We start from the raw sequence: 26801 nt of genomic DNA on the forward strand, positions 1-26801 counted from the left end.
GACACATGGAACTTCTTGTAGCTTTTTGGATCTTGGTCAAAATTTGTATACATTAATGCTAAAATGAACATGACAGAAGAACAACCAAATATGGGGCATGCCACATCTCTAGAGTGCAGGCTGATAAATTGAGGCTGAGTGGAAGAGCTGAACCTTCCTGCCCTCCCTCCCCCCCAGAAAAACCCACCCTTATTTATTCCAGTGGATATTATTTCCAGTTGTGGAATCTCACCAGAAAAAAAAATGGGAGGAAAGAAGTCTATAATTTAAAGCATTATAACCCCACTATTCTTAGAGGGGCTTACATAAGACTAATGAAAAGCCAATTCATTCTGCTCATGCCCACCAACATAAAGGGAAAAAGGGATGTGTATGGAAGTGAAAAATGAGCAAATGCAGACACTAGTTTTTTAAGTTACATAGTTCTTGTAATAACCAACTTGAATGGAAACAGTTCACAGAAGTCTCTCCCTCCCATACAGCTGGATGGAATGAGTAAGTTATATTGAAAGAATTTCAGGCATATTAAGGGTTTAACTTGTTGCCAGCTTCTGCCATACATTAAAGACATGCCACTCTTCCCACTTTAGAGATTCAGCTCTGCTGCCATCACATCTCATTTGGCCCTAATATGCATGTGCAGTATTTCAAGGGTTTGGGCTGATGCAATGCAGTTAACTTCCTTTATTGCCTTTTCTAGTTCCATTCCCTATTCTTTGGGGCAGTTTCATCCAAGGAACAAGATATAACTCGTGTATTCCACACTTTGGCAACAGCAAGCGACACAGAAGATTTTAGCAATGAACAACTCTCCCCAACTTTTTAGTAGTGACAAAGTATCAATCTGCCAACTCCGATGGTCGCCAAGGAATGTGTGTATGTTCAGCGTTCAGGCAAGCTGAGCTTCTGCTCATTTTAGGTGTTTTTGTGTACTCTGTTGTAGTCCACTGTTTCATAATGCAGGCGATGGCAGTTTTGCATGGGGGTTATGTTCCTGACCCCCACACGTGTCTGTGGAGTGCATGTAAGCCCGCTCCACCACCATTCCCCCTTTCCAGCCACTTCTGGGTTGTGACAATGTACATTTGCATGGTCATGCATGCATTGAACGCACTTAAAATGCCTGTATTTTTAAAAAAACTAGAAGCTTTTGGATGAATTTTTCTTCAAGTTATCACAACTGTAATTTTATGAGATTTACTTCTCAGTTAAGCCAAGCATATCAGAGGGAACCAAAGCCAGTTAGTACACACACATATTGCATTAATGTTGATGTTTGATTGATTTATGACACAGGAGAACTTACGACAAATGACTGGTTGCAAAAATGGCATACATCCAGTTTCATTCTCCTGCTCCTTCTAAACGAAATTGTGCAAGATTAACTAGCAATAAACTGGTTTTAGCTCAAGTCTATTAGAAAAACATCTCAGTAGTGTTGAAGTGTGCATAGTATATTATGCCAGTAAATTTAAATGCCTTAGAAGCCTCCCTCATTTTATAAGCATGTGTTGTGTCACAGCAATACTCCTTTCAGAGCAGTGAAGTCAGAATGCATTTGGCCGTTTCAGCCCTGGTAACAGGCAGTTACCCACAGCAACCTAACAAAGAGCAACTAGTCACACGGCTCCATAGTCTGCTTTTCTTTAAGATTCACTTTCTTTCAACTCCCACAGTGAAGGACAATGGGAACTGAACTGCTGTTGAAATTTCACTGTACTGAAAAACAGTCCAACTAGTTCAAGTAGCAAATTCAGGTCATTTCTCTAGCATATTTGTTTACTACATGCCCCAAACCCTCAAACTGTTTTTGCTTTTTGCAGTAAAAATATTTGGTTCTTTGCCTTCCCCATTATGTAAGGTTATTCTATCAGTGCTTATTGCTCAGTGTCTCCCTTTGCATCTCACCTTAAGAAATCACCAGCTGCATAACCATCTGCAACTTGTCCTTCACAAGCCCCAAAATGAGCAGAACTTGTACAAGGACACAAATGCGTTACAATGAGATTCCATTTTATTGTGGTTGAACTTATGCAAGAGGAATTCCTTATAGATTGTTGGTCAATATTTTCTGTTTTGACTTCTGCATTTGAAAGGACAGCCCATATTACTGCAGGATTTGAGGGACAGTTGTTTGAAGTCTATGCACTGCATGCAATAGTAGAAAATTCAGGTGTTATTGTTTTGCACCTATTTCCTACTTGGGCAGTATGAAATAAATTCTTCCCCTTAAGCAATAAAACTGAAGTCATATGCTATTAAACAATACAGATTATTATGGGACAACATAAAATACTATTAACCTTGTTCAGATGACCTGAAGACTGAGTAAAGTTCCCCTAGAATGGGGGGGGGGGGGGAGCTGAGTGGGGATGGTGAGTTAAAAGACCCTGGGCCCAAGCACACATGCATATTGTATAAATACTTTATTTATTAAATATCTTTACAGTTCATTAAAATGTATTTACAGATACTATTCTTGCACAAATTATATACTTCAAACATCCAATTCACATAATTGCCTTTTAGGTAAGCACAGGTAATGATAGTCTCATTTAACAAGAAGGCATCCTCATTATATCAGCTTTGTCAAATAAAAGAAAAAGTCAGTGTCTACATTTAGCCTGGCTTCCCATGGAAAAGCAATCCATTACAAAGAGTAATTCCATTCACAGTGTCTTCATCTTTGCTTGCTTTTACTATGGACAGTTTTGTCTATATCCAATCTGGTCCCAATTTTCAAGGTTTTCCCCACTTGTTGTGGAAATAGCAAATTGAGGGAAAGCCATGGACTTACGTTTCCTTCATTAATATGGGTATTTCACATTAGCCTAGCCCTTCATATCAACAAACTCAGTAACACAATTACAGGCATTCCCGTATAGCAAGCCCTGCAGCTGCAACTGCATTACTGGGTGAAGCAGGTTGATGCTATGCCAAGTAATTTCTTTCAGATTCTTTATAAAGCAATTCTGCAGGTAAGATCTCCCCAGGCTCCACCCATGTATTTCAGATTTAAGAAAACACAAAATGGAATGTCTTCTCTGTGCCAAACCAAAACACTAAACAATTTGTTAGGAAACACTACTGCTTTGAGGATTGGTAAATGTTATTTTCACAAGTACATGAGTCCTGCCTTTTTCTCTTGTAAAAGATATTTGTGCGCAAACAGCTTAAGTTCATAGGAAGAAATTAGGTTCAGATATGTTTGAGTGCACATCTTAAAATGGAAAAAAGACAAGCATGTAATAGAAATATTAATTCTTTATAATACAGTATTGCTCTAAAAACAGATGGCAAAAAGCTATAAACTGTATTGGTCTTTGGCGTCTGGAGAGGGGAAGGGGGAACTTAGTATCTGAAAGTTTAAAAACTCAATTTGATCGTCATAAAAAACATTGGAAGAGACAAATGGCTTTACACATACTGCTTGACTAAAAACTGTTCTAAGCAAAGCAAGGCCAGCAATCCCAACAGATGTTACAGTTCTGCTACTCAGAACAACATCCAAGAACAGTGGCAAAAGGCTCCAGGTCACGACCATCTGGGCACAAGAAGCACCTTCTTTTCCACATTTGTTTAATTGATGGGTCATCCTTTGTAGTTGCAGAAAGGCAGGAAGAGGAAATATGAAGCAGGGAAACTGTCCTGCTCTATGGAGGCACCAAGTCAGGGCCAAGGCCAAAAGGAAGGGCAAGTGGGTGAGGCCAGTCAATCACTAATCAGGGCTTGTTCTAATAAACAACAGCAAATACTGGTGATTAAAAATGCAAAGGAAGTCCAAATGAAAGGATAACTGCTCCTCTAGCAAAGCAGGAAAGAAGTCTGGAACTGCAGCATTAATACATTCCTTCTAGTTGAATATTGATAGTTATAACTTGTTCAGCTAAAGTAGCGTAAGGGATTGAAATGATTTGTGCAAGGTTATTTGCCACATTTCTGAATTATAGCACTATGATTTTCTTTATTTCATTTTATTCCACCCTGTATCCATGCTGGGGAAAAAATCATTTTGTTAAGTTAAGTGGTTAAGGCATTTTGACAAAAAAAAAAAAAAAGAATGTTTTAAGAAAAATCAAGATGCCAATTTCACAAGAAAGTAATTTAAACAGCTTCCAAATGATTCTGCCCATTCTCATGGTAAATGAAATGCCTGTTAAAAGTAGGATGCATTGAAATAGTGACATGTACATGGTACATGTCACATAATTATAAATAAAAGCTTGACGTAATTATGCAAATATACAGTACAACCACAAAAAATATTTAAAACAGGCTGAGGTAACCTCAATCTTACAGTTTTAACACAACAAACCTGGCAGTAAAAAAACCCTTTCATCTTAAAAAGGTTGCTTTACTGGCCAAGCTCAGAATCTAAACATCCACATTACCCAACTGCTATATAAAACATGGCTTTTCATTTCTAAGTACTTTTCTACTAGCAAAAAAGTTATGAAAAACTGACCAATATATATCTTTATAGCGATTGGTTTTTACATGAGCTTAAAAAAGGAGGGAGGAGATTGCAGCTACTGAAGAATAAACTACATCGAGTGGATGTAAATGAAAGGAAATGCTATATTGCAAAATGGCTATTAGATACCTGTAAACATCATTAAAGTTCATTCTGGAAATCCTGTACACCAAGCTACTAAAATGTAAATGTTGCTCATTCAGCGTTTTGCATGTGTGCAACTTCAATTGCTGTGGGAGCACAAGCAGAAGTACATACATTGAAACACCGTCAAATTCCTCAAACCCAAAAGAGAAGACTATCCACTTTAATGCCTCTATCATTCCTAGCTACCTATGGCATACAAAGCAAAATCAGATGATTCGTGCTCAGGCAGCATGCCATTCCAAACTCTCAACACCCTGGCTTCTTCAAACTTTAGTGCAACTGAAATATCTTTAGAAAATCTTTTTCTCTAAAAGAAAGATCCAGCCAGCACAGGGCTCCTTGCAAATAAATGATATGCCAAATTTCCATCTGCATAACAGGCACCTTCACACATACACACACACACACTCTCTCTCTCTCTCATAGACACACAATACTTTTCATGAACTAATCTTGTGTTTCAAATTAGTAACAGACAAAACTCCTGCGCTAAACCATATATATCTTGAGGCTCACTGCACTTGGAAGCCTCCAGAGAATTCATATCGACACAAATCTCAACTATCATTTTAACAAACTATGCTAGTTACAGAACGATTTGTGACCTCTCAAATTAAAAATGGGCTTTTTTTTTTCTAACGAAACAATTTTGTTTGTCCTCATGGAGGTTTTCTATCAGTGTCAAACTGCACATCTAGTTCTGAATTATGAATAGCCAATTCTACTTATTTCTTTCAGAGCCATAATCATGATTCATAACCATAATCACACACACCCTCCCCACTATGAAGTAATTACTACTAAAGTTTGAAAAGACAAGCTTCAAGTATTGAAATTCTTCATTTCTTGCTGGCAGATGCACCCCAGTGTACTCCAGTAGTGGTTCACGACAGAGACCTCGACTGCATTTTAAAACAGGCAATGGACGTAACATGTAAGAGCCACTGAGATCAGCTGCAGAGAAAGGCATCCTGCCAGCAGGAAACAGTCCGTTGTGAAGTAGGGAACGGCAGGAAACACTCAAGTCAGTTGTCAAAAGTTTATGCTGTCAGCCAGTCAGTCTGTATATTCAGCTACTATTGAAAGGAGGACGGTGATGTCATCTGGTTTTCCACCTGCAAAGCAAGACATTTACATATTTTCACTGGAAGAAATTGGCCAAGAAACTGGGGAAAGTGGGCACCCTTGCCTGGTTCCCTTCTCAATTCTAATTTCCTCTAAAACCACATTATTTACAATAATTTTAGCTTTTTGTTCTAGATAAATCGCTTTGATACCATTTAAAAAATCCTGACCTATCCCCATACTCTCTAAATTATGTAACATAAAACTCCAAGAAACATTGTCAAAGGCTTTCTCTGCATTACATTAACATTGATTTACAGCTCTTTCTTGCTTCTAACTTTTCCAAAATGTCCACAACATTTCTAATGTTGTCTTTCATGTGTCTTCCAGGCAGAAATCCTGGAATATACTCAGATAAAACCTTTAGCCTGTTGGCCAATATATTTGCAAAAAATTTATAATCCTCATTGAGTAGGGAGATTGGTCTGTAGTTTTTAATGTTGGATCCATCCTGACCCTGTTTAGGAATCAGAGTAATATAAGCTTGCTTCCAGGTTTCAAAGAAATTGCCATTAAAAGCAGGTCACGAAGCAGAGCAGAGGGCAAGCACTTTCCAGCAAACCCAACACATACGTCTGGCAGACATAGAATCATAAGAGATTCATCTAGCCCAACCCCCTGCAATGCAGGAATCTCAACTAAAGCATCCACGACAGATGGCCGTCTAACCTCTGCTTTAAAACCTCCAACGAAGGAGAGTTGACCACCTTCCATATTCCAGATACACTTAGTACCATAAGTTAAGAGCCGCGAGTTCCAACAGGTGCTCTGTTGCTATCCAGGGAAATCTAAAAGCTGATGCTCTAAATAGAAATGTTTGTGCTTGCCTTCGACATACTTCACTGAATCGTGCTGGAAAATTTAAAAACCTTTCCCCCCCTGGACTCTAATATAGCTGGCTTATATGCAGTAGTTATGGAAAATAATCAGGTTTGTTAAGTGTGCAAAGTGTCTTGCATGATGAAAACCGAAATTATACAGCAAGTCAGCAGCAAACCTGGGAACAGGTCATCTCACTCTTTGTAAAACACCACCCCAATTACTAGCTGGTCTCTCATTCTAGTACAAAGTCTTCTTGCCAGTTCAGAATTTGGAACAAATGCTAGCCTGCAGAGTCATTGTTAAGCTTCCCACGAGAAAATGGTAAAACTTACCTCTTACATTCAATCCATTATCACAAGCAAACTGTGCAAAGGGAGACATGTAATTTGGGTCATACGCCAGTTCATGAGCTTGCTCGGCAATACTTCTTGCTGTCTGTTGTATACTTTCGTAATTTGAATTCTGAATCAATTGTATGAGAGAAAGAATAATGTTATTTTTTTTACCAAGGTTACACATTTCATATGCCACAAATAAGTGCACATAATAGAAGAATATTGTTTACTCCCTTATTCCAACTTACATATTAACAGCGGCTAACCCAAAAGGATCTGTTTTGAGTTAAAGACGAATATATTTAAGTATGCCATGTATGGAAATACATCTTCCTACGTTCCACAGCAGCACAAGTTTTGGGAAGCTGCACTTGACTTAAAGAGCATATCTGAAGCCCTCTGCTTTCAGTATTTGAGGGTGTTGTTATCTGGGCTGGCTGGAAATCACAGCTTGCCCTAGGCTTCAACTCAGTTTTTATCTGACTCCTTACTGCATAGGCAAACGCCAAGAAATAGCTGAACTGTGGGGGAGAAGGGACCAAAACCAAATAAAAGAATTCAAGATTGATTAATAATTTCTTCCCAAATTTGCTTTCCTCAATCTTAATTCCTTTGAAATGCCGAGCTTAATAAGAGAAAGCCATCACTGACGATTTCAACAGAAGTTGCCGTTCTGACTCCATAGGGATTAATGCTGGGAACCCTATCCGTAGGGCATAGTACAGGAGCCAAATTTAAGGTTGCCTGTGGGTGGCACTCAATACCACATGAACCCACACATCCACGAGGGCAATAGCATGTTATCTCCGGCAAATGCATTCCTAACCCTTCCCATCAGCACCAGAGGACATAGATAAGCAAAGAAAGCCACTACAAATGGAACTGTATTTTGGGAAAGGAGGGGGAGAAAGAAACAACTTCCCTTGGAGACCATTTTGGCACAGCCTGTCTTCCTTAGCAGCAGTGGCATAGCGTGGGTTGTCAGCACCCGGGGCAAGGCAAGTAATTTGCGCCCCCTAACCCGGGGCAAGGCAAGTAATTTGTGCCCCCCCCCCCCGCTGCACTGTCCCTCCCCCAGATAGTCCCTTGCTCTCTCTCCGCTCTGCACAGCACGCCTGGCACCCTCCTCTCCACAGTGGGCGGCGACCCGGCGGCTCGGATCGGATTTGCACAGCCAGCACTGCAGTGAGAGAGTGAGTGAGCCAGGCAGGGGCAGAGAGCTGCGAGTGCGAGCACGCCCCCCCCCCAGATGTTGCGCCCGGTGCGCCTGCACCCCCCACGCTACGCCACTGCTTAGCAGACATGGCCAATGGAGGAAACCAAACTCAAACCAGGCTGGGGTCAAACAGGCTCTTTGGGTTGCAGGGAGAGTGTGGCTGAAAAGAAAGAGCCTCCTCCACCTCATCAGTCTAACTCAACTAAGGAGATTTCCCCTTTACAGTGGTACCTCGGGTTACAAACTTAATTCATTCTGGAGGCCCATTCTTAACCTGAAACCATTCTTAACCTGAAGTGCGCTTTTGATAATGGAGTTTCCCGCTGCACTGTGCTGTCGGCGCATGATTTCCATTCTCATCCTGGGGCAAATTTTGTAACCCGAGGTACTACTAGTTAGCAGAGTTTGTAACCTGAGGTGTTTGTAACCTGAGGTACCACTGTACTCCAATTTCAAATGAGTCATTTTTAGCAACTACTTTTAGAAGATTTTGGGAGTGTCTGGGAAGTTACAATATTAAAACATTTTTAGGAATCAAGCTTTCTGAAACATATCCTTTCTGGTTAACTGAAATTGCAAAAAGTGGGGAGCACCTTCTAAATAGCCTCCATTTTTTCCTACTCTCTTCCCTACTGTCTCCCCAATCCAGATCAAAATATCTGGAGTTTAAGCTCTGGGGCCAGCAGGAGGCTGGAGGACGTATGGGAAAGTGGTGGCTGTGTCAGTTCTGCTACGCCTCTCTTCCTCCGCCCCCGCTGACGTCCTCTTAAGGCTCCAGGGAGGGTCTCATCATGAGCCACGAGGGCTCTCCTGCTCTCCCACCATGTCCGTGTTTAAATTAAACGATTTAATTATTTCCCAGTGTCATGCATATACACGATCACGCGTAAGTGCAGGACACTGTATTTAACTCTCATGCATTCAAAATTCAGCTTATTGGAGGGACACTCTGATAATCAAAGTTCCACCATCATCAGAAAGACAGCCAGTCTGTTTCATTTCCTACATAAATGGTGTAGCCAGGGGCAGATCTGCTACAAAACTAATGAAGCTTAAGCCTCAGGGCCTCTAATCTTGGAGGGGCCCCAAAAGCAACTTTAGTGCACCTTGCTTAAAAACATTGGGTCAAGTAGACTAACATAATATGCAAATAGTTACATGAACTCGTCTCTTTTTAAACATTTCACCCCGCTCTGTGCATACTGCTTACCTTTAGCTTCTTAAGCTCCTGTAGGATCATGTAGTCAGGCATGTTGTCAAAAAGCCCATCTGTGGCTGTCAGAATGATGTCTCCTAGCTGGACATCAAACGTAGTACTGTCCGCAGCATCTGGGCTGTGAAAGCAATGATCACAAATAGCTACATATATTTGAATGGCTCCCAGGTCAGAGTTTAGTTTAATCTGTAAAATGGGGAGAACACTACATTCAGCTTACCTGAAATAGCTATTGTGATAATGTTTAAGCACTAGTGGGGCAACCCTATTTATCTGGCTTTGCTTTCTTAAATCACCATTACACAAATTTTCATTTCACGAGCAAAGAATTTGCACTGCTGAACACAACAGACTGGGACTCTTGTGACTGACAGTTTGAAGAGGTAAAAGGAACCTTACACAGTAGAGGACATGGGATAGATCCCATGATCTCTCCCCTGCACTAGTATTTTTGAGTGGCTCTTGCTTTGACCTGTGAAGTACCAAAGGCATTGCTGTGCAGCGCTGGTGGGAAGGGAGTAATCTTGCTTCAAGTCCTTTGCTAAGGTATCCTTTTTAAGCCGCTAGTTCCCATTGAACAGAATGTGCTTTTCCAACACTCCCATCGTGGACCTTGGTGTTCTGCCAAATGGGAGTTTTGCTCATTTTGATTGGGCACAGCACACGGCTGGAAGTTTTTAACCGTACTGAAATACAAGCTGCAGTCACATGCTTCCCTCTCTGTTCTTCAAGCATTTGCTACCTCACTGCCAGAGTATGCAAAATTAGCAGATTCCCAATCCAAATCCCAAGAGTGAGAAGGAGGTCCCCGAAATGAACAGGACAGCATGACAGCATTTGCATGCTGGGCGAACACAGAGCTGTTTTGGACACAAGTGAATGCACTCAGCAGGACAAGGCTTTTTCCACATCTCCATTCGAATCCTGCTGCAAGTGCAGAGCAGCCACAAAGAACGAACTTTTAGCACCCATTCCAGGAATTCAACTTGGAAGAGCAGCTTGATTCACTCTTAAGCCAAATTCACTCTTATAGCCAAAAAGATATTTCCAACGGCAAGACATAAAACAGTAGTATTCCTTGGCAAACAAGTCAGGAGGAGGGAAATTTTAAAATGTGGCATTTGAGGCCCTGGCAAATGTGGCCACACATGAAAGTCAAACTGAAGCAGGGATCTGGAGGCATAAAAGGAACCTAACACCACACCCTAACCATCTTTAGGCCAAAGCTCTGTTTTGTAAAGTGGAGTTTTGTAACATGCAACTATCAGAGAGATGAGGAATACGCCATACATAACCCTTGCACAGCCTCATGCAAGGAGGAGACACCTTTGCCTCTAATGATCACTGTAATGAGTGAAGCCAGGCTAGTGAGAGGAGAAAAGTCCCTTTAGGGCAACCATAAAACCCCTAAGCAGAAAAAGACCACCTCCCATACTTCTCCTTTGTTTGGAAAAAGGGAGTTACACATTCTGGGACATGGGGTGTGAGCACAGCTTCCTCTCACTGGGGGGGATGCACCCAACATAATCGTTTTGGGGAATTTTGATCTGGCCATTCACACTTAAAAATCTCACCTGTCACTGAAGACGACCCCTTCAGCTTCAGGTGGTGCTATTGACAGCTGGAACGGAGTGTTGAAGTAGTGCTGTTGTTCATCAGATCGGTGTACTACCTCTCCACCTCTGACTACCAAAAAGCCTGAGTCCCCCAAGTTTGCTGTATGTAAACGATGACTTGTCCGATCCAGAACTACAATGCAAGCTGTGCTGCTCCCTGGAAATAAAATTAAATATTTTTTAGAAAATGACATATAAATGCAGCTGCTTTTACTTTAAGTGGGGTCCACTGGCTGCAGCAAGGACAAGAACTTGAGAGAGATAAACTATATGGAAATGAGCTGAACAGAATTTCTATTGTTTTCCAACTACTGCGAGAAGCTATTTCTAATTAGCAGGAACAGACTTCCAGTGCTGTTCTCTTGGTAAGTCAACACAGCTCTTCTTAAAGGTAGCACATCAGACCTCTAAAAGCAATGCCACCATTATTCTGAAACTTAATAAGCAGCTATTTGGATTCTTACCAACTCTAAGCACTTTCTTCAACCAAGATTTGTGGAGGTAGACATGTAACATGCATTTATTTCAGCAGACCCCCAAAGAAGTGCTGAGGAGGTCGGACAGCAGTTAGCAGCACTAGTATTCACTGGTCCATTGAATACATGTGAGCAGCTGACACATTGGCTCTTATATTGGCATTCCTAACAAGGAACGCTTAACAAAGCATTCAAGATAAGGGGAAAATTTACAGCAGTTAAAAGAAGGAAGAAAATCTAGAAGTGTTGGATAAGGAGTCAAGCTGATCAGAAATGCACTGCAACTAGAAATTCAAGTGCCAAACATGGAGCTCATGTGCTCTTGTGAACTGAGAAGGTCAAGCTGAATGGGACAGGCACTCACGGCATGAGGCCACCTTGGCAACATTCAGTTAAGTCAGGACTTTTCCACAAAACTAGTCATGCTGTAAGTTGAAATTGGAGCTCATTTAAGCAGTTCCAACAACGTCTGAACTGAAGGGAAAATGATGCAGCCAATGCCTGTTCTTTAGGTGTGTAATGAAAAAGGGATGACTCTTCCTGAGCTCAGCAGAGGCTAGCTAAATATAGCTTACATACTTACAGAGACCTCTTGGCAGAGCAGCTGAGGTCAGGTGAGAAGCATGTGCGGTGCGAAAAGTAACTTGCGCTTAGTGTGCTAAAGGTTGCCCGTTTCCATTAGCGTGGCTGGTTCTCAACACAGCAAAATCCTGCTCCTTCAAGACCCCCAACATCACTCCCTCTAACACCAAACTCACCCCCTTAAGTGCTCACAGGGCTGTGGGTAGAAACGGGGCTATTGAGGAACAAGAAAGAGGTGTCAACATGCCATAGGGATTTTCCAAGGCACACAGAAGTACAAATAATCTTTAGAGAAACTACCTATGGGGCAACAGCCTCCCTCAAAAAAACCCTACTGAATGAGGACTGGGTGTGCTCAGTGATCACAGCGTCTTGGGGGGTCGAGAGTGGGGTCACTGGGTTATCTGGAAGACCTGGCTGATTGGCTGGCAGGAACAGTGAACTGGCACATTCCACACTGCAATGTTCTGTTGCGAGACCCACTTGCTTTCATGAGTTCAAGAGAGTGGCATGAACGTAAAATGTAAACAGCAATTTTATTTTTTAACTTATATATTTTTTTTAAAAAAATTATAGACCGCAATCTCAAAAAATAAAATCAGAGCAACTGATAATATAATAAAATAAAAAATAGAATAAAAAAAATGGAAAGTTAAAAATAGACATGAATTAGCCATTGTGGAAAGATGTATTCTTAATTGCCTCCTTAAGCCTGGAGAAATAGAAAAGTTTTCAGCAGGTGTTTAAAGTTAAAGCACATAGTGTAAATACCCACCAACAGACTTCTCCTAAAGTGACACCCAGCTGGAATGTATTCCCAGTGGGGAAGTTAAATCTGAAACCAATAATGGCAACTCCATATTGCTTTCAGACAACCAAAAATAAAAGGTAGGAGCAACAAAGTACAAGGGATGCATCATCCTGCAAAAAGAAGGGCTCAGATTCAAAGGAGAAGCAATGGGACTTCAAACTGAAAGCGTTTGCAGTTTATTTTCCTAAATAAACATATATCTGCCTGCATCAGCAACCAGTTCTGAAAGAGCAGGAATGTCAAAGTATTTTTGTTTGCTCACTTATTTAATGTGGTACCAAACCAGGGTCACTTCCCCTTTGTGGCCAAAAGCCACCTTTTATTTTAGAAGCATTTGTTGGAAGATGGCACGTGTCGTGAGAGTCTTACAAGACGGCTTGCCTCGGCCAGGGGTACCCAATGTGATGCCCTCCACTTGTTCTTGTACTACCACTCCCATAATGACTGAGAATTGGATATGCTGGCTGGGGCTGATGGAAGCTGTAGTCCAGTAACATCTGGAGGGTCACTGTTTCCCCACTCCTGGGGAGTTCCTGTCAGGAGGTGATAACTGAAGAACTTCCCGGCTTAAGTACTGGACAGCGCTATAGGTATGGCTGGCTAAGAATACACCCCAGTGGACTGATGTGAGAAAGAGGAGAGACCGTTTATGCTTACCAAGCAAAGGTACTTTGTTCTGCAGCAGCTCACAGTAGCTCGTGGTGAGAATCCCCACAGGATTGCTTGGTATAAACCGTCCTTCCTTGACCAAGCGTTCACAAGTGCGCATGAGAGTCCCTGAGAACTGAGAAGGGTCAACACCATAGTCCCGCCAGCCTCCAACACCATCTGCAACCCCTAAAAAAGAATATATACACACGTATTATGAATACATTCCTCAGCATTAATGAAAATGAAATTTACATTAAACATGCAAAGCTGGTGAGGTTTAATTAAATATTCTCCATATCTGCTAATATTTCTAAAGAAGACTTTCTAAACTAATCAACTTTCCTAATTCAATATGCCATGCAGAAAGCACAGAGGTATATAATCACTTCTGATTGCTGAAAGCCCAAAATAAGGGCTTATTATGCAACTAGCTTAAGACAGACAGGGGAGGGGGAAGTTATGCAGAAGTCAACAGGACCAAGGACAGTCACCTTCCTTTCTGGTATTATTCAGGAGTAGTTTCTTCATCTCTAAATGGGCCCACATTCTCATGTGAAGCAGCACCCTAGATTTGCATAACGGAACTGTGATACTGGCAGTTTTAACCAAAAGTGATTGCGCCCCTTTGGATACATTAAGAAACTCGGGGCATAGATATGATTACCTCTGAACAGAATCAATTATGAGCTGGTGGTCACCTATATTTCTTGAAGATGAGCACCTCAACTCATCTTAACCAGTTTCAGCACCAAAATGTAAGCAAAAGGGAGAAGAACGGGTTAGACAGGCTGTGAGGGGCTGCAGTGATATAGTTTTAGTCGTGAATTCACATGCACATTTCAACTTCAGCTGATTTTGAGCCTGAGGAGATGCTAACTGTATTTGAGATATCAAACATGCGCCAGCCACGTAACCATGAACATACGCAGGAGAGCAGAATGGTGCATTTCTACACATTTACCAGGAGAAAGTGGTCAGTTGATAAGCTAGGACAGCTATAGGCTCCCAGAATGGTTGGACAGCGTGGAGCCCATTTCTCTCAAACATTGTTATCCAACACCATCAGGCATCAAGATCAAGAATGGCCCTTTGCCGAAAACTTTCTGCAGCAGTTCTGCAGTTGCAGAAGGGTTTGAAGGGTAAAGTAATAAGAGGCAAAGTCGTTTAGCAAAAGCAAACTCCTGAGAATTTTGCCATGGTCAAATATGAGTAAGAAATATTTTCAGGGGTATTGCCGAGTATCTACAGCCTCTACACACACACAGAGCATCTCTAATAACATTCAACTTATTTGGTTCAGAAACTCTTCAGCCTGCTAGTGTCAACATTTGGTATTTTATGGAATGCATGAAGCTCATGTTAAATGATTCAGGATGCAGTGTGAGTCACTGTCTCAACTATCAGGGAGTGAGTCAAAGGAAGATAAATCTGCTAAACAAAATCACAGAATTGCAGGATTGGAAGGGCCCCCAAGGGTCACCTAGTCCAGCCCCCTGCAATGCAGCAATCTTTTTACCCAATGTATGAACCTATGACTCTGAGATTAAGAGTCTCATGCTCTACCTACTGAGCTATCTCTGCTCCCCAAGGCTGCAAGCCTCTATCCTAGAATTGAAAACACATGAGTAAAAATGTGCTAATCTGTAAAATGTCCTTCACTTAGGATGCCAGCTGAACTGGAGAGATGGAGGGTTTACAGCTGACCTTGGCATGAACTATGTAATCTGTCGGCATGTTACCGCCAGACTCTGAACAGACTATCAGCATTAATCAGATTTCTCCCCAAAATAGTCCATAACCTTTTAGAACCATTTTTTAAGGATTTGTATATTTAAAAACACACACACCCAAACAATGCAACACCAGAAGGGAAGCATTATGACCTTCCCCCTCTTGTAACACCACAAGTAATACAAAGCACAACTTGGGTAACCATAACCCTGAATACCAAAGAACACCCTTCCTTTCTTCTTTAGGAAATCCACATGAATCCTCTAAACCAGTAGTTCCCAATTAGCAAAGTATTGGCAACGACTGCTTGGAGCGTTCAAAGCATGCATGACCGTGTGTGTGCTTTGCTGCAAACCCAGAAGTGGTAGAAAAAGGGGGCGAAACGGCGGGCTTATATGTGGTCCACCGTTGTACACACATGACCTGGAACGCAACCCCCACAGAAATCAGGGGTTGCCTATACTACACCCTGTTTTTAAAAAACAAGCCATGGCCCCTCTGCTTTTGAAAATGTTGGTATCTCTATGGTAGTTTTTATGTGATTGGTGCCACAGACTTCCTGGATCAGTTATTATGGCCTCTTGGAGTCCACAGACCACCATTTGGGAACCACTGCTCTAAGCAATATGTTAAAAGTTAATATTAGATTAACCATTTGATTTCTCTATCAGTGGTTTAAAAAATCACAGTCCTCATCCGATTAATTGATTTGGGGTGGGGATCAGGAATTTTCTTACATGCCTACATTAGGTATGAAAGGGTTATTTGACAGAACGTGGGCAAGTCCAAAAATATGCAGTCATCCACTCAGCAGCTGGGCCCATAACCAAAGATGTTGGCTATTTGCAGTTTAGTAGCGCTGCAGAGAGCTTGCTGGGGAGATCATGCATTAAAAAAGGGACTCAAAAATAACTTAAACAAGGTTTTAATAATAAAAACAAAAACTCCTTATTCACTAAATACATCAACAACAAACCAGACCCAACCACCAACCCATCCCCCAGGGTAATGCTCCTTATATACTATACCCAATTGCTGACACAGCTTGATTAACACAACTCAGCAGCACCTGCTATGTTTCACAGCTGTAAGACCGGGTCTTGTTATTTGCCCTGGCCCTTAAAGACATACACAATTTGTGAAATAATAATGAACCTTCACATTTTAAAGTGACCATTCAACACATTGCAGGTCTTGCAGCTTAAACACAATGGGATGCCTTTGTGGTACCTGATTGGTGCCCTACCTGACTGGTAAGGCATACAGGAAGCAGAAACACACAACTACAAGTAAACTGAAAGTGTGCCTGTGCATAAGCCTCTGGAGATTGCAATCGTGCCAGCACATTAGCTAAAGAAAACATATTTAAGCAACCTTGTATGTATGACTTGCGGTTGCCTCATCAACTTCCCCTTCCTCTAAATGCTGCTTAACATTTGATCAGTCTTCCACAATGTCTGACAAGCATCCTAGAATTCCATCACCCCCAGACTCCTCAGTTCTGAAACCCAACAAGTCAGAAAGTGTTGAACAGCGTATTCTGCAGAGACAGTCAGCTGGGAGACCAGAAATCCCAACCTGCACTCTTTACAAATCACCAAATCAGCCACAACACACTGTAAAAGAAGTGCCTTCATGCGTGTACAAAAAGGCAACTCCTACTTCCCCAACTGTTCAAGTCTTCTATAACTTCCCATGTTCAAGGTCAAACCCTGAGGCTTGTACTTTGTTACACTGGAAATATTAAGTTATGTTGCTGTAATTTTGCTTGTTTACCTTATGATAAAATTGTTCAGTTGTTTATTGGCCTTGTTTATATGATTTTGTAATTTTTGTATACTATTTTTAATAATAATAATAATATTTTTCTCCTGCTTACTTTTATTAATTTGGTTCCTGCTCTGGGATTGAGGACATTCAATGAAAAGCATTGTAACTATTTGTAACTAATTAATTAATACAACAAAGTTCTCTTTGGATATCATAGAAAAGAGAACTGGGCATCAAAGGGGATTTGGGGGGTTGGCTAGGGCCAAAATGTTTAGTTTACAGTTAAAGATAAATTAAAAAAACTAAATGATTCACCTGATTTAAAAATTAAAGACCTGCTTCATGGTTAACTGTTAAGTATTGGAGGAAGGAAAACACCTACAGAGGGCAAACTCCATCTTAAAAGAGGCATTCCAGCTCCTTCTCTCTTAGGTAGGAAAGAACATATCAAAGATTATATCTGTGCATCTAAAAACAAAGCATACTTATGTCAGAACTCTTCATTTTACACTTAGGCAAATTCAGTCCATTAATCAACTAAGATTTCTGTAATTGGGCAACAGACCTAGCTTTATTCACTGTGCTGAAATCACCAGCAGCAGCATCATTTCATCAGAACTAACCAAGGACAGTTCCACAGGAACAGTGTCCGTATAAATTCCCTGGCTGTATCCATATATTTTCCCCTCTTGCACCAAAAAACTAGTTTGATTAAAAACTAATGGAAACTCATGGCCATAAAAAAATTCTCAAATATCTGAAGCATGGGATTTAAAGACTGAACATGGCTGGATAAGTTAACCCTATTTATTTCATAAAATCTATACACCATTTGATTGTAAAAAAGAGAAAGCAATCCTTCAAAGCAGTTTACAAAATTTAGTTTATTTGTATATCACTGAACATACTAAATTAACCTTTGTTTCTGTTACCATAACTCTTAACCACTCTGATTCTCTGCTTCCTTGGTGAGGGCAGAAAGACACCCTCTCATCAGCATTGGGAAGCAGTACAGTCACACAGTTCTTCCAACTATATGGAGGAAAGTCCCCAGAGTTACTGCCTGGTTACATGCTGTGCAGGCATCACTTACAGATACTCAAGGCAAGCAAGCACAAAATGAAATGGTAGTTGATGAGGTAGCAGTGAACTTCTTTGTAGGCTATAGGGGAGGGCTGTATGCTGTATGCTGTGCTGGCAGCAAGAAGGGCTTTTCTGGTACAACCACTTATTCAAACTCCAGAGGATGAGATCCAAGTTTTACTTTCCCACTTGCACAAAGTATTCTAAAAGATGCAGTTTCATTTTCTGTCAATAACAAACCACACCTTGGGCCAAAAACAGTTACAAGCATCCCTTCACCTGTCAGTGATCAGAGACCAAAACACCTGTGTGCTGCCCTCTACACTAGCTAAAGACATGTACTTGTAAGTGTTAAATCTTAAGATACTAGAAAACCTGGTCATGCCAAAAGCATTTTTTTTTTTACTAAAAATGCAAGTAATATTGCAAAATGCCCACTGCCTGCATTCTTCCCTCCTGAAGTGGCCACCTTGGGACATTCTGCATTAGTTCCTTGTGTGTGCCTTCCTTTACTCTGTCTACCCATCCAGCATTCTCAGAGCAGAATAATTATGCAATAGCATGGTTCAAATGAGATCCCTGGATGCAAGCCTCTTTTTATGCTAACAAAATAATCCCTTAGCTCATCACTTACCATTTTCACAGACTGTCCTTCAGCCTAAACTGGGCTTTACACTGGTGAATATTTTTTTCCACTAAGCAGAATTGTTTTGATTATGGCTTCGGAGGAACTGTCTTTCCAAGGAGGAGATCTGAGTTATAAGAAGAATTAAGACTGATACATGCTTTGAGGTGGGATGAAGTTAATAAGAACCTCAGCATCATTCATACTGAGAGACTGACAGAACAATTTCAATCCCTGTTTTGGATGGGGCAGGGGAGCTCTGCTGGTGAACAACATCCCAATGCACAAGCCTAAAAGGTGGGTGGGTGGAAGTTACTGCTTAACAGTATCCCTGCCAGCAATAGTCAAAACAGTATGTTGTGGGGGTGCAGCTGGGCCGACAGGATCAGCTGACCCTCCTGCCATCCACAAGATGGCAACGGCCACTTTGCTATGTCAGCTTGAGGGCTGATGCAGCAAAACAGCAATTTCCCCACCCCCAGTGCAAGGAGCAAGGCTGTGGATGCAGCAATGGCTATCTATCAGCCAGGAGTTTGGAATGCTCCTGAGCCTGCAGTCCTATACTCAGTTACTTGGGAGTCAGCGCCATTTAGTTTAATGAGGCTTACTTCTGAGTAGCCATGACTGCAAACTTGACTGCAAGATAGAACAAGGGTAGTTACGAGAAAGGAGATTCCAACCAAACATCAGGAAGCCCTTTCTGATGGCAAGAGCAGTTTGATAGGGGAACACACTCCCACAAGAGGTGGTGGACTCTTTCCTTGGTGTCACGGGCTGGCGGGATGCTGAGGAGTGGTGGGAAGTAAAGGCTGGGGAAACCCAAAGGGTATCCCCAGGGAAAGAACGCTCAGTGACAGGGAAGTGGTGGTGGGACAACAATGAGTGGACAGAGGGAGAAGAAGTTGCAGACTGGGAGGAGGAAGAGGAAGCAGAAGAGGTAACAGGCCCTCCCACTGAAGCCAGCTACCCTCCCCCTTATCTCCCAGAATATGCAGAGAAATGAAACATGCAGGGCAGAGATTGGTTGTGTCTAGTTTGCAACTGCTTGGGAAAGACCCTGGAAAAAAGGAGCCTCAGAAAGTGATGGGAAGATGGAGGCCTGTAGTCCTCACAGCTGCCTCATTGGGGCAAGACTTAGTGGTCAGTTGCTGGGATCACTAGGCCTGTGCTGTTTTGAATCCTTTGAATAGAGAGTTAACATCAATAACAGTGTCTTTTATTGCTGACCTACGCTTGGAGATTTTTAAGCAGAGGTTGGCGGACCATCTGCCATGTATGATCTAGTTGAGATTCCTGTATTGTGTGGGGTTGGGCTAGATGATCCTAACTCTACAATTCTATGATTCCATGATCTTCCAAGAAATATTTTAAATGTCTTTGATTTCATATTTATCTATTGCTTTTCAACAGTACTGTTTTGGTGCTTATTAAAATGATTAAAAGGTTTGGAATGCCATCTCTCATAAAACGCCCAGCCTAGGATTTGTCAACAGTGTAAGAGCCAAAAAGGAAAACCCAAGCAGTGTGTGCCTGTCTGTACGCTGTTAACTCTGGCCAAATTGCACAGAAAACCAGGACCTGGTGTTCTGACAAACCTGCAAGTTTCTAGTTTCAGTATTTTATTTTTTTTAAAACCCACACATTTTCCTTGTGGTTGCAGAAAACAGCTGGGAAACACAGGCATCTACAGAAAGCTTCCTGTGATCCTCGCTTCAATCTCCCAAGCCCTTTCCTCACTCTAGCAATGTACTCCTTATGAAGTATCTATGACAATCTAATTGAAGAATAAACAATCCAAATTATCCCCATATACCGTATTTTTCGCTCTATAAGACGCACCAGACCACAAGACGCACCTAGTTTTTGGAGGAGGAAAATAAGAAAAAAAATATTCTGAATCTCAGAAGCCAGAACAGCAAGAGGGATCGCTGCGCAGTGAAAGCAGCAATCCCTCTTGCTGTTCTGGCTTCTGGGATAGCTGCACAGCCTGCATTCGCTCCATAAGACGCACACACATTTCCCCTTACTTTTTAGGAGGGAAAAAGTGAGTCTTATAGAGCAAAAAAATACAGTATGTAAACATGCTTGATGCACTCTCAGTGTGGCTTCTGCTTCATTGTAAACTGCTGTCGACTAATGTACCAAACAAGGTGCTAAGGAAAGGAATAAGAAGGATCCTTCAACTTCTGCAACAAAATCACGTTTCATGCGCTTTTTACGTAAGCCTTTCAGAGTTGAAATTTTCATCACCACAGACCCTGATCTCTCCTGAATTCCTATGGAGGATCTTTTACAATAACTGCCATGAAAGGAAAGTTAGCGAAGCAGTTACAGGTGAAAGGCCGGAACATGTACAATCACCAACAGCACCAAACCTTCTCACTTCAGGCAGCCAAGGCACTGGGATCTGCAGGAAATCGCCATGTAGCTCCAGAATATATTAACATTTATAAAGATAGCGTATTGCAAGCGTTCAAAGCCCTTCTTCACAACTTCTCTATTAATGTAGGAATTTCAGCAGAGTGTCAACTGCTGACTACCTCTTCCCTTTTACAAGAAAGGCCATTATTACCTTTCCCATAATACAGGAGAGTGCCTGAAGCTGGGCAAATATTTTGCCTTAATCCACATGCTAAGATAGTACAATAGGTGAGATTTGAACTGAGGGCTTCCTGGCTCACAGCTGACACAGTGCAGTACTATGAATGCCTTTCTTAGAATTAAGCCCCCTTGATTGCAACAGTGCACAGGACAGCAGCAGTAACCACTGAGCTGCAAAGGATGTGGCTATTGGTCATAATAGCTCCAGTATCAGATGCAGTATGTCTCTGAATACCAACTGCTGGGAATCATGAGCAGAAGGAGACAGGTCTTTGGTCTGATTCAGCAGGGCTGCTCTTCAGATCTAGTAATTGCACAACAGAAAAAGGCCATGTGTAGGGGTGTGTTTTTTTTAACTGTGGTCAAACAGGGACTTGGAAGTTGGGCAGATTCCAAGTGCTCTTGCAATTTTTTTTCCACTGGATGGGAGCAGCTCATGTGGCTACTCCACACCCACACCCAGCCCACAAAGACTCTCAGAACTGAAGGCAGAAATCTTCTTGGCATGCTTATATCCGCAAATGAGTAATATATAAAGCTAATCTGGACTGAATGAAAAGTGAAACACATTTAAAACTCATTCTTTGGCTAAAGACATTCTACAACTTTATATAAAAAAATCTAATTGTGCCAAGCTCTTCTGCATTTTATTTTATAGGTTGTATAGAATTAAGATAATACAGAACAGTGAAGCTGCATAAGTGTCTGAAGACATTTGAAATTTAGAACAAAAGATGCAGGCAGAGCACAGGACACCAAGCAGAGAAAAGCTAACATGGTTACCAAACATGCAGGGAAAGAAGGGCAATATATCCAATTATATAGGCTAATAAAAGTATCATTTAAAAAAATTTTAAAATGGAGAACTAAGAACAACAAGAGAATTTTATTTCATCCACTGTGGATTGGGCTAAGGAACCAATAGAAAAATGACAGCAAGAGGTTAATCTTTGTCACCAGCAAGCCTGAGTTCACCTATAGCTCCTTCTCCGGGAAAGAGCCTGGAACCTGGAGTGTAGTTTCATGGGCCGGAACAGAGAGCGCGCACACAAAAACACACAAAAATGTGTGGTGGATTTCAACTGTAAGCTGCTTTAGGAGTCAGTCTTAACTGACTGAAGAGGGCATAAACACCTAAATCAAAATTAAGAGGGGGGCTGTTAGATCAGTCATCCAAAGAATAATAAGCCACAAAAATCACTTTCTGAAGAATTAGGAAAAAATTACAATGGAGAGAACTACGTATGGCACATTGAACTCTTTGGGGGGAAAGTGGGATATAAATGTAATACATAAAATCTGCTTGCTGTAACAGTAATAAAGTACAGGAAACAAAGTATTTAAAAATGAAAATAATAGGGATTTAATCCCTGCATCACTTCAGTGACAGTACAAGGCTGCTTACATAGGACTACTGCAACACAATGACATAACATCATCAAACCCTGCCATACAATTCACTGTAATCCAACCAAAATAAGGGCCAGAGGAAAAAAATGCCCAGCTATACTATTAAAGAGCAATGCAGAACCAAGGAGACTCCAATCAGTCTTTCATTTGATAGAAATCCATCACTCACTCCCTTTCCATTCACAGTGTAAGTAATTCTACTGACAGAAAGGAAGAACTCTATTGACCTTCCCTTCAACATGGATCATATGCTAGATAAGACACTTGAACAGCCAAACTGCATTGTGGGTTATGGCCTAAGAACAAAGATGAACCGCGCTGCATGACCAAGGTTGATATATTTTTCTTTGTCCTCCATATCCAGAACTACAGCACGGGCATCTGACAAGATTCTTTTAAATGTACTATTCAAAACATTGTTTCAAAGCCAACTAACATTTTAAAAAATAAATAAATCACTCCATACAACAGATATGAAGCTACCATGGTAACGCCAAGTTTCACTAACATAATATGTTTAGACACAAGAGCAATCTTCCAACTCTAAATAAACCATGCACCAAGGAGTGTTTAGCAATCTACATTCATGTTGCTGCTGCTGCTCAGCAAGCAAAAGGGCATTTGAGAAGCCACGTCCCCCACAAAGGGCCTGCACTCAGGAGGTTTCCCCCTTTTGCTCCTGTGACATCTGACACAGCACAGCTGCACTGCACTGAAGATCTGCAGGGAGCTCTGAAACCACAGGAAAGTGGGTGTGGGGAGTGAAGCTTGACATCTGAAACCGCTTTCAATGTCACTTTGCTTTTCACCTGACAAGGACACAAGGTGCGCTAAAGGCCGGAAGTGTTTGCTCCCAACAGCTTGTTTCATTTGCAGGGTTAGAAGGGGGGGGGGGGGACACCTTAAGAGTTTAAGTTCAAGCTATTTAAAAAGATGGGGAAACCTAAAATGCTTTTTTAAAAAACGTGGCAGCCACCTTGGAACTGCAGGGGAGCTATTAGGGACAGGTGCTGATGAGCAAAGCAACACACCAACCCACACAGGAACCTAGACTGGGCAAGATCAGTTCTGGAGCCCTCCACAATCATGGAATCTAGTTCACTGTCTCCCTGGCACACTTTGCTCTCAGACAGGAGCCTGCAGATATGCAATTATAAGGCCTTTTCAAATACTACCTAGGGGTGCTATTTTGGAACATTCAAACATGAGGAGGAAGACAGGCAAGTCAGACAAACACAAAGGCCAGCCTCAGACATCACTCACCTAGAACATCTGCAGATCGGTGCCGGGCCACAAAGCAGGCGTCATCCCCGTAGCACATGCCTTTCTTCAAGATGCCCTTGCGGAAGTCCTTGCCAAAGCCACAGCTGGCAGTCACCAGGCTGTAATCTCGAGAGTCTGTTTGAGAAAGGCCACCTAGGACTGCCCGGGCTACCAGTCTGCCATAGGAGAGGACTGAGAACATGGTGTGGGGAGCCCAGCAGCCGACCGCCTGCAAGGAGGGAAACCGTGGGCAGATGTGCCACCGGAGCCAACGTAGTCCGCTCTGAACTAGGGCCACCCCAAGACCCAGGGTTCCCAGTGGGGACCCCTCCAAAAGTGGGGGGGCCCTTGTTTGAACTCTTCTCTAACAAAAGGTTATTTCAACCTTGAAATAGAGCCCTTTCCTTTTGTGTGCGTGTGTGTGTGAATATATATATATATATATATATATATATATATATATTTGTGTGTGTGTGTGTATAGATATTGATAGATAGATGTTCTATATCTCCTGGAGACTTCCTTATCCACCACTTTTACCCACCCTCTCCAAAAAGAAAACTCAGCTCTTAGGTCTCTCTCTCTGCCTCTCACTAGAAGGGGCCTCTATACTTAACTACATTACCTATCCTTCCCACCCAAATGAGAGATAAAAGACAGAAGCAATGCCTTAAGTTTCAAGACGGCTCTAAACTGAGGCAGGTTTTTCCTTCCTGTGAGCACGCTTAGGTCCCCGTGACCTGCGTTCCTCCTAAACGGGACCCCTTCTTCCCCTGGCGCACATTTCCGAAGGCCCTCCAAGTGCGTCAAAGTTCACCGGAGGGAGTTCCAGCTCCTCCTCGGAATAAGGCCCTAGCCTAAAGGCCACGGGTCAAGGACCCCACCCCCTGCCCCTCCTCCTCCTCCCCACGAGGCTCGCTTCAGATCTACAATAAAAAACGGGGGGAGTCAGCCCCCCACTGAAAGGAGCCCCTCTTCAGAGCGAGGGTTCACAGCCCAGAATGGGGCTCTGAGGTGGGGGCGCTCAGCCCCCCCCCCCAATTTCTCCTCAGTTAAGGGCCTCCCTTCCGACGAGGGAGGGGGCCCCTCCTCCTCCTCCTCGAGGCCCCCCTGAGGGAGGGGGATGCCCGGAGCCCCTCAGAGCGACGACCCCCGTTCCCAGCCCCTCTTTCTCTTCAGGAGGAGCCTCTCAGCTGCGCCCCAAAATGACAGAAAGCAGTGCCGGCCTCCCCTCCCGGGAGGGCCCTAAACCCCCACCTCAGGCTGAGGCGCCTGGGCGCGAGGCGGCCCCTGAGGTCGGGGGCTGGGCTCTGCCCACAGCCGCTCTTGGCCTCCCTCCTTCTTCTTCTTCTTCCGTCGCCGGCTCCCCTTGCCCTTCTCTTTCTCCTCGTCCTCCTCGTCCTTTCCCCCTTCACAGCCGGCGGCGTGTCTCCCGCGTCCGGCAGCCGGGCTCTCCAGCCGCCATCTTCCGCCCCGTCGCGTGCTTCGGGCCCGCGTTCCGCCGGCGGCTCCTCAAGGAGAGAGAAAGGGAGGGAGGGAGGGGGGAAAGGGAGGGAGACGCGCGAGGTCAGCCCCGCCTCTTCGCCGGCGAGGAGAAAGAGAGGCGGGGCGGAGGGGGGGGAAACCCCTCTGAGCTCCCTCACATCCGGGCCTCCGGCGCCAGCCCAGCCCCGCGATTGGCTGCGCGGCTTGCCCTCATTTGCATAGCCCGCCCCTCTCTCTCCGTTCGCCGCTCGTGAAGGCCAGCTGCGCGCAAGTGCGCTTGCGCGGGAGGGAGGGGGACGGACGTTGTGGCGTCCTACCGTTCGGAGCCTGGACTGCGACTCCCGGCATGCAGCGCGCTCCCCCAAGGCGGTTGTTCTGCTGCTCTCTGGCCGGCGCCGGGCGAGCGCGGCATTGCCGGGAATTGTAGTTCTTGGCCCTACAAGACCATGTGCGGCTCTTCCTAGGTAGTTTCCCTTCCCGCTCCCTCTCTTGTAGAAGCAAAAGGGGGCTGAGCAGCAGAGGGCCGGGTGGCAGCCCCCCCTCGGAGACAGACCCTCCCCCTGCTGGGGCCTTCACTTTTTCGTTATTCGTTTCCTTTGTTTTCTAGTGAGGAGGACTATTGTGACGCCTCTTCCCAGGTGCCGCCATGCAAATCCCCGCAGAAGACGCTCCTGCGAGCTTCACTGCAAGGTCACAAAAGGGCAACGGCGGCGTCACGGCGTGGAGGGGGAGGGCGTGGAGGAAGTGTTCGCAGATTCCCAGACCCACGACCAGATCCCTCCTTCCTTCCATGGATTCATTGTCCAGACACGCGAAACATTTCAGACGGCTGCAGAACGGGGGGGGGGGGGGGGGGAGCCGCCGAGGCGGGTTTAGTCTGCAATAAGCCCCACAGTGAGGGTGGGGGTTTACTCTCCCGCAAGTGCGAGGACGCGGGTGGTGCTGTGGGTTATACCAGATCCTAGGGCTTGCCGATCAGAAGGTCGGTGGTTCGAATCCCCACAATGGGGTAAGCTCCCGTTGCTTGGTCCCTGTTGCTGCCAACCTAGCAGTTCGAAAGCACGTCAAAGTGCAAGTAGATAAATAGGTACCACTCCAGCGGGAAGGTAAACGGCATTTCCATGCGCTGCTCTGGTTCACCAGAAGCGGCTTAGTCATGCTGGCCACATGACCTGGAAGCTGTACGCCGGCTCCCTTGGCCAATAAAGCAAGATGAGTGCCGCAACCCCAGAGTCGTCCGCGACTGGACCTAATGGTCAGGGGTCCCTTTACCTTTAAGCCCCACAGTGAGGGTGGGGGTTTACTCTCCCGCAAGTGTGTGTAAGATTGCAGCTGTGTGAGTGCAGTCCTCTCTGCACTCTT

At 43.5% G+C, this 26801-nt stretch overlaps 2 protein-coding genes across 13 annotated transcripts in view; one reads left to right on the forward strand and one right to left on the reverse strand.

Annotated features, from left to right (window-relative positions):
* Positions 1–3121, forward strand: part of RAD9B (RAD9 checkpoint clamp component B) — a 26358-nt gene extending 23237 nt beyond the window's left edge. For 10 of the 11 annotated variants that reach the window (XM_083454121.1, XM_083454116.1, XM_083454113.1 and 7 more), the window contains one exon: positions 701–3121. In XM_083454121.1, the coding sequence (XP_083310247.1) occupies positions 701–826 (126 nt within the window). In that variant the 3' untranslated portion in view covers positions 827–3121. The remainder of the gene's footprint in view (positions 1–700) is intronic. The other variant, XR_014514517.1, reaches the window with a different exon arrangement.
* PPTC7 (protein phosphatase targeting COQ7) lies at positions 2412–25890 on the reverse strand. Of its 2 annotated transcripts, none has more exons than XM_083454141.1 (8): positions 25757–25890; positions 25212–25465; positions 23955–24183; positions 13478–13657; positions 10910–11108; positions 9330–9453; positions 6901–7030; positions 2412–5736 (listed from the first exon to the last, which is right to left on the reverse strand). In XM_083454141.1, exons 1-8 carry the CDS (start codon positions 25785–25787, stop codon positions 5678–5680), a joined length of 1206 nt encoding a protein of 401 aa, XP_083310267.1. In that variant the 5' UTR covers positions 25788–25890; the 3' UTR covers positions 2412–5677. The 2 variants fall into 2 exon arrangements, with proteins under 2 accessions (XP_083310267.1, XP_083310268.1); XM_083454142.1 differs by having other exon boundaries at positions 25212–25462; positions 25757–25888.
* Positions 25891–26801: the final 911 nt, after the last annotated feature.

This window comes from Podarcis tiliguerta, assembly GCF_965153285.1.
Source record: "Podarcis tiliguerta genome assembly, chromosome: 8".
NCBI classification, from domain to species: domain Eukaryota; kingdom Metazoa; phylum Chordata; class Lepidosauria; order Squamata; family Lacertidae; genus Podarcis; species Podarcis tiliguerta.